Genomic DNA, 12,519 nt, shown 5'->3' with positions numbered 1-12,519 from the left:
CATCTGAATATCTTAGATATTCTGAAAATGTTCACGCTGCCCAACAATTGGCCCTGGGTGGGCAGCTCAGTGGGCAAATTCTGCCGCGGAATCCCCTTCCTTCCTTCCTTCCTTCCTTCTTTCATTCAACAGCATTCTATCAAGTGCCTTCTGTGTGCAGAACACCGTGAAAAAATACTTGTTTAAAAAATGGAATAGCCCCTAGCCCCCAAGAGACTCAGTATTAAAATAAGGAGGGAAGAGTAGGTGGACAACGGACATAATAAGGAGAGCTGAAACAAAAAAGGAAAAGCAAACCAAAATCCATGACAGCAACTCCTGCAATAGGGCATTGTGGCTCAGGAGCAGCAGTGGTGCAGAGCTGTTTGGAGCTCAGGACAGGGTGTTCAGAGTCCATTACTCAAAGCCACTGCCACGGACTCCCCAGTTTCACATTGCTGCCGTTCCCTGGATGGCAGAGGATGAGGATGCTGGAAGTTGCGGTAGCCTAGGGGATTGGGAATCCCTGCAGGGCTCCGGGGCTAGGGCCTGATTGCAGTCTCAAGCCGTTGTTTAGAAAAACAACGTGACCAAATAAGAAGGGACCCGGACTGAAAGTCAGGAGACATAGGTTCTAATCCTGGCTCTGAACTGTGAGCCTCAGTTGGCTCATTTTTAGTGTTGTATTTGGTACACGCTTTCTGCGTGGCAAGCATTGTTCTAAGTTGTTGGGGTAGATACGAGTTAAGCAGGTCAGTCACCATCCCTGTCCTACATGAGGTTCACAGTCTAAGTAGGAAGGAGAATTTACCGGTAAAATGGGGATTGAATTCCTCTTCTCCCAGTCCCTTTCCCCCAGACTGAGTCCCATGAGGAGGAGGGTCTGTCAAATCTTATTATCTTGTGTCTACCCTAGTGCTTGGCACATAATATCTATTTGACAAATAATTCTGTCCACCCAAACTGCCACTATGCTTATCCCACCTCGATTACTGCCTCAGCCTCCTCACTGACCTCCCCACCTCCCTCTCTCTCTTAAACCACTGTTCTCCCCATCTCTCCCCTCTCATTTTTCTGAAAAATGGTTGCCCAACCATGTCTTCATCAAACTCACTGCCTTCAGCTGTAAGCCTCTATCTCTCCTATCTCACCTCATTGATCTACTACAGTCCAATCCACACACTCTGCTCCTCTAATGCCAACCTCCATTCTGTATCTCGATCTCATCACCCCCGACCTCTTGCCCTCGTCCTCCCTCTGACTTGGAACTTCCTCTCACTTATTATCCGACCAGTCTACTATGCTCCCTACGTTCAAAGCCTTACTAAAATCCCATTTCTGAAAGGTCCTCCCCTACTAAGCCTTCATTTCCCCACTCCTCCCTGCTGCATCGCCTATGCACTGGGATCTGTACCCTTTAAGCACTTGGCATTCACCCTATGCTCAGCTCCACAGCACATGGATATATCTGTAATTTTTTTAATGTCTGTCTGCCCCTTTGGGATGAGATTGAGCCCACCTTTAAAACAATAGAATCCGCCTGTCCTCTCCCATACAGATCAGTATTAAATATTGCAATTAAAAAAAACCCTTATGTTATGCTGCTGTGATGTGATTTTGGGGGGACTCGACACTAACAAGCAGCAGGCAATCTGCTACAAAACTCACCTGTGCTGGGCAGCAGCGGCACGGGAGAGAGTCCGGAGGGCGGAGACTCAAGTTTTCTGTGAGGAAGGAGGCGATGATAAACCACTTCTATATATTTACCAAGAAAACTCTATGAAGAGGTGAGGCATTCTGGAAGAGATGTGTCCATGGAGTCGCTATGGGCCGGAAACCACTCGAGAACATAAAACAAGACTCCCCCTCCGAACTGTAACCTCCTTGTGATTAGGGAACGTGTCTCTCAATTCTATTATATTGTACCTTTCCAAGCACTTTGCTCACAGTAAGGAAGCAAAGAAGCAGCATGGGCTATGGAAGGAGCCTGGGCCAGGAAGTCAGAAGGATCTGTGTTCGAATGGTGACTCTGCCACTTGTCCGCTTTGTGACCTTGGGCAAGTCCCTTGACTTCTCTGTGCCTCAGTTACCTCATCCGTAAAAGGGGGATTAAGACTGTGAGCCCCACGTGGGACAACCTGATTCCCCTGTGTCTACCCCAGCGCTTAGAACAGTGCTCGGCACATAGTAAGCGCTTAACAAATACCAACAATAATAATAATAATAATAGTGCTTAAAAAAAAACCCATGGAAAAAGTAAAGAGTCAATACGTACCATAGTTTGAGTTTGGCTTATAGAGAATGTGGTTGCTGAAGCTCCGTCTGCTCCCCCTGAAAGCTGGAGGAAGCCAGGGTGTGTTTGAACTGCCCCAGATGGCCCTACAGCTTGCCTGCATTTATCATTTATCTATGATATCTTAGTATTTACTGTGCCCTGAGGACTGTTCTGAGTGCTTAGAAGAGTACAATGCAAGTACTGGTAAACACTGGTAGTGATCGCCGTGAGGATTTCATTCATTCATTCATCCAATCGTATTTACCGAGCGCTTACTATGTGCAGAACACTGTACTAAGCGCTTGGAATGTACAATTTCGCTCAGCGCTGCAGCGCCCCCCCCACACTGGGGGTCCCAGGGGCAGAGCCCCCCCCCCCCAAAAGACTCTCCAGGCCCCCTACAGCCAGGGACGAGGGCAGGTGGAGCCGCTAAGGGTCGCTGCGCGGCGGGGTAGGGGTAGGGCACAGCTGTTCCCTCCCAGTTATCATCCTATCTCCCTCCTACCCTTCCTTTCCAAACTCCTAGAATGAGTCATCTACACTCTCTGCCTTGAATTCCTCAACTCCAACTCTCTTCTGGACGCCCCCCCCCCAAGTCTGGCTTCCGTCCCCTCCACTCCACCGAGACTGCTCTCTCAAAGGTCACCCATGACCTCCTTCTTGCTAAATCCAATGGCTCCTACTCTATCCTAATCCTCCTTGACCTCTGAGCCACCTTTGACACTGTCGACCATCCCCTCTCCACACCTTATCTCACCTTGGCTTCACAAACTCTGTCCCCTCCTGGTTCTCCTCTTATCTTTCTGGCCGTACATTCTCGGTCTCCTTCGGGGGCACCTCCTCCCCCTCTAATCCACTAACTGTAGGGGTTCCTCAAGGGTCAGTTCTTGGCCCTCTTCTGTTCTCCATCTATACTCACTCCCTTGGTGAACTCATTCGCTCCCACGGCTTCAACAGCCAGCTCTATGCAGATGACACCCAAATCTACATTTCCTCCCCTGTTCTCTCCTCCTCCTTTCAGGCTCGTATCTCCTCCTGCCTCCAGCCTGCCACCTAAAACTCAACATGTCCAAAACTGGGCTCCTTATCTTCCCTCCCAAACCCTGTCCTCTCCCTGACTTCCCTGTCACTGTGGACGGCACCACCATCCTTCCCGTCTCACAAGCCTGCAACCTTGTTGTCATCCTTGACTCAGCTCTCTCATTCACCCCACACATCCAATCCGTCACCAACGCCTGCCAGTCTCACCTTTACAATATCGTCAAAATCCGCCCTTTCCTCTCCATCCAAACAGCTATCGTGCTGGTACAGGCTTTCATAATATCCCAACTGGATTATTGTGTCAGCCTTCTCTCTGATCTTCCTTCCTCCTGTCTCTCCCTACTCGAGTCTATTCTTCATTCCACTGCCCAGATCATCTTCTTACAGAAACACTCTGGGCATGTCACTCTCCTCCTCAAAAATCTCCAGTGGTTGCCTATCAACCTCCACATGAAACAAAAACTCCTCACTCTTGGCTTCAAAGGTCTCCATCACCTTGCTCCCTCCTACCTCACCTCCCTTCTCTCTTTCTACTGCCCACCCCGGACACTCGGCTCCTCTGCCGCCCACCTCCTCACTGTCCCCCATTCGCACCTATCCCACCGTCGACCCCTGGGCCACGTCCTCCCGCTGTCCTGGAATGCCCTCCCTCCTCACCTCTGCCAAACTAACTCTCTTCCCCTCTTCAAAGCCCTACTGAGAGTTCACCTCTTCCGGGAGGCCTTCCCAGACTGAGCCTCCCCTTTCCCTCTGCTCCCCCTTCCCTCTCCCTACCCTCTGCTCCTGCCCCTTCCCCTCCCCTCAGCACTGTGCTCATCTGTATATACCATTTATTACCCTATTTATTTTGTTAATGAGGTGTACATCCCCTTGATTTTATTTATCTTGATGATGTTGTCTTGTTTTTGGTTTGTTTTCTTTTGCTTTGCTGCCCGTCTCCCCCGTATAGACTGTGAGCCTGTCACTGGGCGGGGATTGTCTCTATCTGTTGCCGAATTGTACCTTTCAAGCGCTTAGTACAGTGCTCTGCTCAGAGTAAGCGCTCAATAAATACTATTGAATGAATGAACCAACTGCGGAGCGACCTCGGCCGCTAAGGGTCGCTGCGGGGCGGAGGGGGGCGGCCGGGCACGTCACTGGGCAGGGCTTGTCTCCATCTGTTGCCGAATTGTATATTCCAAGCGCTTAGTACAATGCTCGGCACATAGTAAGCGCTCAATGAATACTATTGAATGAATGAGTGAATGAGTGAGTGAGTGAGTGAGTGAGTGAGTGAGTGAGTGAGTGAGTGAGTGTGTGAGTGAGTGAGTGAGTGGCGGAGCGAGCTCGGCCGGTAGGGGTCGCTGTGGGGCGGGGCGGGGCGGGGCGGGAGGGGCGGCCGGGACCGTCATTGGGTAGGGATTGTCTCCATCTGTTGCCGAATTGTACCTTCCAGGCGCTTAGTACAGTGCTCTGCACAGAGTAAGCGCTCAATGAATATATATGAATGAATATATATGAATGAATGAATGAATGGCGGAACGAGCTCGGCCGGTAGGGGTCACTGCGGGGCTGGTGCCAGAGCGGCCGCTAGGGGTCGCTGCGGGACGGAGTGGGGGGGCCGGACCCGTCACTGGGCAGAGATTGTCTCTGTTGCTGAATTGTACCTTCCAAGCGCTTAGTACAGTGCTCTGCACAGATTAAGCGCTTAATGAATACTAATGAATGAATGAATGAATGAGTGAGTGAGTGAGTGAGTGAGTGAGTGAGTGAGTGAGTGAGTGAGTGAGTGAGTGAGTGAGCGGGCGGCGGAGCGAGCTCGGCCGGTAGGGGTCGCTGCGGGACGAAGGGCGGTGGCCGGGCCCGTCAGTGGGCAGGAATTGTCTCTGTTGCCGAATTGTACCTTCCAAGCGCTTAGTACAGTGCTCTGCACAGAGGAAGCAGTGTGGCTCAGTGGAAAGAGCACGGGCTTTGGAGTCAGAGGTCACGGGTTCGAATCCCAGCTCTGCCACTTGTCAGCTGTGTGACTGTGGGCAAGTCACTTCACTTCTCTGGGGCCTCAGTTCCCTCATCTGTAAAATGGGGATTCAGACTGTGAGCCCCACGTGGGACAACCTGATTCCCCTGTGTTTACCCCAGCGCTTAGAACAGTGCTCTGCACATAGTAACCAACATGAATGAATGAATGAATGAGTGAATGAGTGAATGAGTGGCGGAGCGAGCTCGGCCGGTAGGGGTCGCTGCGGGGCGGGGAGAGACAGGAGGCGGCAGGGACAATGACAGTGACAATTGGGCAGGGATTGTCTCTATCTACTGCCGAATTGTACCTTCCAAGCGCTTAGTACAGTGCTCTGCAGAGTCTGTGCAAAGCACTGTACTAAGCGCTCAATGAATACTATTGCATGAATGAGTGAGTGGCGGAGCGACCTCGGCCGGTAGGGGTCGCTGCGAGGCGGGGGGCGTGGTGGCCGGGCCCGTTAGTAGGCAGGAATTGTCTCTGCCCGATTGTACTTTTCAAGCGCTTAGTACAGTGCTCTGCACAGAGTAAGCGCTCAATGAATACTACTGAATGAGTGAGTGAGTGAGTGAGCGGCGGAGCGAGCTCGGCCGGCAGGGGTCGCTGCAGGGCGGGACAGGGGGCGGCCGGGACTGTCATTGGGCAGGGATTGTCTCTATCTACTGCCGAATTGTACCTTCCAAGCGCTTAGTACAGTATCTGCAGAGTCTGTGCAGAGCACTGTACTAAGTGTTCAATGAATACTATTGCATGAATGAGTGAGTGGGTGAGCGGCGGAGCGAGCTCGGCCGGTAGGGGTCGCTGCGGGGCGGGGCGGGGCGGGACGGGACGGGGCGGTCGGGACCGTCATCGGGCAGGGATTGTCTCTATCTACTACCGAATTGTACCTTCCAAGCGCTTAGTACAGAGCTCTGCAGAGTCTGTGCAGAGCACTGTACTAAGCGCTCAGTGAATACTATTGCATGAGTGAATGAGTGAGTGGGTGAGCGGCGGAGCGAGCTCGGCCGGTAGGGGTCGCTGCGGGTCGGACGTCAGAGCGGCCGCTAGGGGTCGCTGCGGGGCGGGCCCCTTGAAAAGCGGAGCGGACGGCGCGGCGGGCCAGACCCGCCCGGCCGGCTGCGGCGAGCGCTTGGCAGCGGGACGGGAGCGCGGACCCGCGGCGCGTTTGTGCGGTCCCTCGCCGTCGCCTTCCTCCGCTGGGGCGGGAGCGGCTGGCGGGAGGACGGCGGGCGGGCGCTGCTGCTGCCTCCGCCTCCGCCTCCGCCTCCGCCTCCGCCGGGCGCGGCCGGCACCATGCTGGAGAGCGGCGGCGGCGGCTGCAAGGCGGTGAAGGAGGGCGTGCTGGAGAAGCGCAGCGACGGGCTGCTGCAGCTGTGGAAGAAGAAGTGCTGCATCCTCACGGAGGAGGGCCTGCTGCTCATCCCGGCCAAGCAGCAGCAGCTGCAGCAGCAGCAGCAGCAGCAGCACCAGCCCCCGCCGCCGCCCCCGCCGCCGGCCGCAGGACCCCCCGACCAGTCCTTGCCGCCGCCCCTGCCGCCGCCCCCGCCGCCGCCCAGGCCCTGCCCGCCCCCCGCCGCCGCCGCCGCCGAGCCCCCGGCCAAGCTGAAGGAGCTGCACTTCTCCAACATGAAGACGGTCGACTGCGTGGAGCGCAAGGGCAAGTACATGTACTTCACGGTGGTCATGGCCGAGGGCAAGGAGATCGATTTCCGCTGCCCGCAGGACCAGGGCTGGAACGCGGAGATCACCCTGCAGATGGTGCAGTACAAGAACCGCCAGGCCATCCTGGCCGTCAAGTCCACCCGCCAGAAGCAGCAGCACCTCGGCCAGCCGCCCCCGCACGGCCCCGGCCTCCCCCGCCTCCCCCGCACCGCCTCCAACCCCGCCTAGCCCGCATGTCGAGGCGCGGGGGGCTGCGCCCCACGCTCCGCGCCCTCCCTCCCGCCCCCGCACCCTCCTCCCACCGGACTTGGGACCCCCGGGCACCCAGACTTTAACTCCTTTATTTATGGATCTTCTACTACGGTGGACCCTCCAGGGCGTGCAGCCTAATCTTATTTTAATGTATTTTCATGTACCATTATTTATTAGGATTTTGTGTCTCTCTTTTTTTTTTTTTTTTTTTTAAAAAGCTTGTTTTCAGACATTGCTGAATGTAGGCCCTTAACCCCCCAAGGTCACATAGCAAATGATTCATCAGCACCCCCGGATGCCTTTTAAGCAGAAAAAAGGGACGAGAGGGGGGAGGGAGGAGAAAAGAAAAAAAAGAAGATGTTAGAAAACCCGCTTCGGGGGGCGGGGGGGTGGTCACTCCCTGACATGGGGGATCGAACAGTTTATATCTTGCGGTGTCGACCGATCCGTCGGATCCTTGATTTTTCTCCGAAGTTATATTTGGGGGACAACCTATGGAAAGGATTCGGAATCCTTGTGAGAATTCCACTCTTCGAGGAACTGCTTCGGTGGGGAAGGGGTCGGGTTGTCATCTGATTTCAAAATATTTGTTAGAGCACAGTCCCGGTCGGAGGACGGACTTATCGGATTTCACTTACGGCCCATTTTTTCCCGGGGAGAAAGAGACCAGTCCGGAGCGAAATGTCATGATGTTCGAAAAAACGTAGGCTCTCCGATTTTGATTTGTGGGCATGTAGCCGATGAAAAAAAATGTATCTATTTTGTCTCCTAAAAATAGTAAAAAAAAAAAAAGAATCGTTATATTTTTGTGTCTGAATTTCTGCTTTAAATCCCATTTCCCCATCAAAACATCAGCCAAGGAGGGATTTGAAGAATCTCCCAGTCTAAATCTGAGTTGTGTAAATATTTTGAAGGCTGCGTAACGCTTAGCTCGTACCTAGAGAGTCCGCGCTGTTCGGTCGGTGTCTCTGCCTGATAAAAAGGCGTATTGACTTCTCTGATGCTAGGTTAACAAAACCCTGAAAATCGGAAGTGAAGAGTTAAATGGACATTTGATTTGGAGAAGACAACAGAGCTTAGTTTCTGCTGTCACCCCATCATTGAGGGATTCTGGAAAACTCTCAAAGAGGATGTGTCAGAACAAACACACTTCTGTTGGACACGGAAAGGAGAGTTAAACTACCCGGCACAGAGACATCTTGATGCAAACGGAACCGTTGATGTTGTTGAATGCTCTGGGGCCAAGATTCACTTCCTATCTGCATGGATTTAGTTTAAGGGTTTGTCTGTGCTTTTTATTCTTCTCTGTCTTTCAGAAGCTCGCAGAACGTCAGCCCATCCTTTGAAAAATAGCATTACGTTTGAGGGCAAGATATTGGAATGATTTTTGGAAAATTCTGTTTTTAGAGTTTTTAAAAAAAGTCAACAAAGCAAGGATCACCAAGCTGCTCTCCCTTCCCAGCCTGACACTTGGGTCGCCTGCGGGTCACGCCATGGGGTGGGTGGGGGAGAGGCAGAACGGAGCAGAGGCACAGAAAGCATTACCTGAAAAAGCAGCACATCTATGTGATGGCTCATTTGGGGGCAGGATGAGGAATGCTACGGCCAACAGAGGCTTCCGATTTTGAACTGTGCTCAGTTTGCCAAATAGAAGGCGATAGGACCACGCGAGTCCACCGAAGGGGAAAAGCCGTTTGCTTTTTTGGTTTTGTTTGTTTTTTTTAACCCGAGGTTTGAGGCGCAATAGGTCATTTTACCTCCCCGACAGGGCCCCTGCGTTTTTGTCGGATATGTTAATTTGCCTCTTTGGATCCTCATTTCCAGGTAAGGGAAGTTTGACATCTATATTTAACCATGGGGATAGCAGTACTTTAAGGAAAAAAAAAAGGAATGCCTCCACCTCATTGGCTGAAAATCTCTGATTGGGTTTCGTGCCAGAGCAGAGACCTGAGTTGTTGGCTTCTACCTATCCCTGAGCCCACGCTGTGGGTCGAGTAGTGCCTTTTCTGCCTCCTCCTTCAACGGGTACGCCTAACTGCCCCCGGTCGGAATGCCAGGGCCGGATATTGGGATCGGGGCCGGGTCCCTGATTGTCCACTTTAGAACCCCTAATGCTGGAAGGATTTGCTGACGGTCTGTGGCAACCTTTCTTTAAAAGAAAGGTTTGTTTTTTAGAGGTTGTTTCTTTTTTCTGGGGTCCTTTTTGATTTGGGGATTCTTTTGAAGGAATGGCACATCAGATCTGGAAGAGATTCAAAGCAGGACTGGGTAGCCATGGGTGAGTCTCCTCGCCCCTGTGCAACTGTCTAACTCACCTGAAAAGCTAAGATCGAATCACATCCCTTGTATTGAAAGTGTGAAAAATGAGATTCCCAACTAGAACTTGAACCACTGACTCTGAGACCCCATAGCGGCCTGAAGTATTCACACCCCTGAAGTAGAACTGAGGCACGGAGAGGAGATGATGAGAAGTAATCATGATTGTGGTCGCCGTTAAGCCCTAACTAGGTGCCAAGCCCAGGACTAAGCCCCAGTAAGATCAGCAAACACCATTTCAGTCTCCTGCAGTGCTCCCATGGCAGAGGCATTTGTTAGTCCCACTCGGTGCCCTGGTATTCGGGTATTTTCCATGGAGAGGGAACTTACTAAATGTGTGTTTGTTCGCCAGATCAATCTCTTCACTCGCGTTCTCTTAAGGGAATCAGGACCTCGTGTCCACCCCTCAGAGACTGAGGGGTCCCGCGTATTTCAGCCCTGGGCCTCAAACACCGAAGGCCGGATGCTGCTCGTTCAGGAGCACTTCTCTCTAAACCTTCATTCCCCTCCTCTGAAAGGTGTTTACCGTGCATGTCGACCCCTCCCTTGGATTTCTTGGTTTTGCCCGACTCCATTTGAATTTTAAGCATCTAATGTCTTTTAACCGGAGTCTCATTGGCTCCTAATAGGAGAAGCGAATTCTTGAATTCTGTGGCTTCAGACTTCCCACCGACTGTCAGCTGTACATGAGATGGGACTGTGTCCGATCTGCTTGTACAGAATCTAGCCCGGCGCTTGGTACATAGAAAGAGCTTATTACCGCAATGAACATTGTCTATCTAGCCTGGCTCCGGGGGTCCACCTCCCTGTCCAGAACAACATATGCCAGTAATAGTCTTAGAAGAGGAGCCAAGTTTTGAAGGCCCTCCTTCTAGACTGTTAGCTGCTTATGGGCAGAGATCAAGTCTACCAACTCCGTTGCGTTTTACTCTCTCAAGTGCCAGGCACAGGGCTCTGCACAAGGTAAAGGCTCAGTAAATGACATTGATCGACTGAGCGGAGGGGCTGGACTAATCTTTCAGATAGATTTGAGGCCTCATTTTGGGAACGCTCACAACTTTTGCCTAGAGAATTATTATTTGCTGGATAACAAGGACATGTTTCCTGGGTGGCAGTTCTGTAGCAAAATGTAAAAGGCTACTCATCAACGAAAAGAACTCCACTGACCTGAGAATTTCCTGTCAGTCAGTCAAAGGTATTTATTGAGTGCTTACTGCTTGCAGAGCACTTCTACTAAGTGCTCGGGAGAGTCCAGCAGAAAATACAACAGAGAAACACATTCCCTGCCCACAACGGGCTACTGCAAATCTTTAAAACATGTCACTGAAATTAGAGACAGTAATTGATTTTACATGCTAAGGGTTGCGCTGTAGAGAAAGAAAAAACTTTGCTGCTTTTTGAAAACCTTAAAATTTTAGTGATGGGGAAGAAATATGTTCCATTTGGTTTACCACTTATGTATGGAGCAGAGACTTGTTGGGTCAATTGGATTTTTTTGTGTGTCTCAGTACTCTATGTATTTTTCTTTGATAAATCACAGCAATAGAGTAACCAAAAGACCTGTTTGAAGTGGGTAGAAAAGGTAACTGTATTTTGTCCTCCCTTGTTTGCCAGGTGATGTCGAAAATGGGTATAGGATTCTGAAGAGAATTAGAGAGTATAAAGTTAACCAGTTACTTATGGGCACTGGCAAGCTCAGTGTCATTAGTAGCGTTTCTGGACACCTGGTGAAGAAAGCTAAATAATGTTCCATAATCAGAAATTTTAATGAATTTCCCTGGTGGCCTGTGTGTAATGAAAAAGCAGATTTTAGTAATGGTGGACTTTGGAAGGTCTTCAACTATTTCCTTTGCATAATCAAGAGAATCAACAAAGCATTCGGTGGCATTCTGCAGTATTTCCTCTCTTTAAGATTCATCATACACAAATTCCGGCTTCTGAAGATTAGGTGCCATGGAGTGCCAAATGTTTTCTAGCATATATTTGTGAACTGAAATAATAGTGTCATGATTTCTGTGTAAAGGACTCATATATGATTTCTGAGATTTGATTTATTTTTCATATTTTTCAAAATACATTCCGTTTAAAATAAAGAAATATCTATCAAAATGACCTGATGGCCTCCTGAAAGACTTCTCATTCTGACACGATCTTTGTGATGACCGGACAGATGGACCCTCGTTACCAGTTGGTTCCAAACAATGACTATTCCTTTTATGGGGGAAAAAAAAAGTGATTGCCTGAGATTCAGTCCTAATTTTTTGGTAATACAGTGGGAAATCCTAAAATATGAGGGTCCCTTTCAAACTGTGAATTCATCAGAGATGGTCTTCTGAAAATTTAAAAGGAGGAGAGCCTGTGCCTTAGCGATTTGGAGTTATGGCAGTTCCCTCTGAGTTACATTCCAGCTGTTCCAATGTTTCCCTGACAGCTGCAAGAGATGAGAATCTGGCCTTAGCATCATCCATAAAAACAGATATATGAATGTAAGGTCTTCTGTGTTTACAACAGGAGGGACCTGTTGTTCTCTACAGGCATTCAAAAGCCTCTGAATTTCAAAGACCTGTGAATAGGAAGAGACATTTAAGCATTAAATTAGCCCTATAGTCACATCACTCTCTTTTTGTGAGAAGGGATAGTAAATCAACGGACTGCTTCCCTGGTGAATGCTGCAGAACAGTGGAATATGCAGTGAGATGTGCTAAGGCCTCTGAAGGAACTAAAGGTAGGTTGTGGTCAAGAACCTTCAATAACAGTAATAGTATTTAAGCACTTACTGCACACTAAGCCCTGAAAACTTTGAAACAGAGAGCATTTGACTCCCTTAAACATATGACGACACACGTTCGGCATTTTTCTCTTTGAATTATTCAATCTCCCTCCCTCAATGAGCTCAGAGCATTATACGAATACTAACTGACTAATACAGTCCTTAAACCACCCCATTGTAGGGAAACAAGTATTACCATCCCTGCCTCGCTGGTGGAGACACAGAGAA

General features: G+C 50.3%; 1 protein-coding gene across 1 annotated transcript; it reads left to right on the top strand.

Moving 5' to 3' along the window:
- The first annotated feature begins 6,397 nt into the window (after positions 1-6,397).
- PHLDA1 (pleckstrin homology like domain family A member 1) lies at positions 6,398-11,633 on the top strand. Its single transcript, XM_029079232.2, has one exon. It carries the CDS (start codon positions 6,585-6,587, stop codon positions 7,179-7,181), a length of 597 nt encoding a protein of 198 aa, XP_028935065.1. The 5' UTR covers positions 6,398-6,584; the 3' UTR covers positions 7,182-11,633.
- Positions 11,634-12,519: the final 886 nt, after the last annotated feature.

This window comes from Ornithorhynchus anatinus, chromosome 14 (assembly GCF_004115215.2).
Source record: "Ornithorhynchus anatinus isolate Pmale09 chromosome 14, mOrnAna1.pri.v4, whole genome shotgun sequence".
NCBI lineage: Eukaryota > Metazoa > Chordata > Mammalia > Monotremata > Ornithorhynchidae > Ornithorhynchus > Ornithorhynchus anatinus.
Note: the sequence above shows the minus strand (reverse complement) of the source record. Positions and strands in the feature narration are given on the sequence as shown.

Excerpts from the sequence above, each read along its gene's own strand:
- PHLDA1 (XM_029079232.2), top strand. The coding sequence starts at position 6,585 with ATGCTGGAGAGCGGCGGCGGCGGCTGCAAGGCGGTGAAGGAGGGCGTG.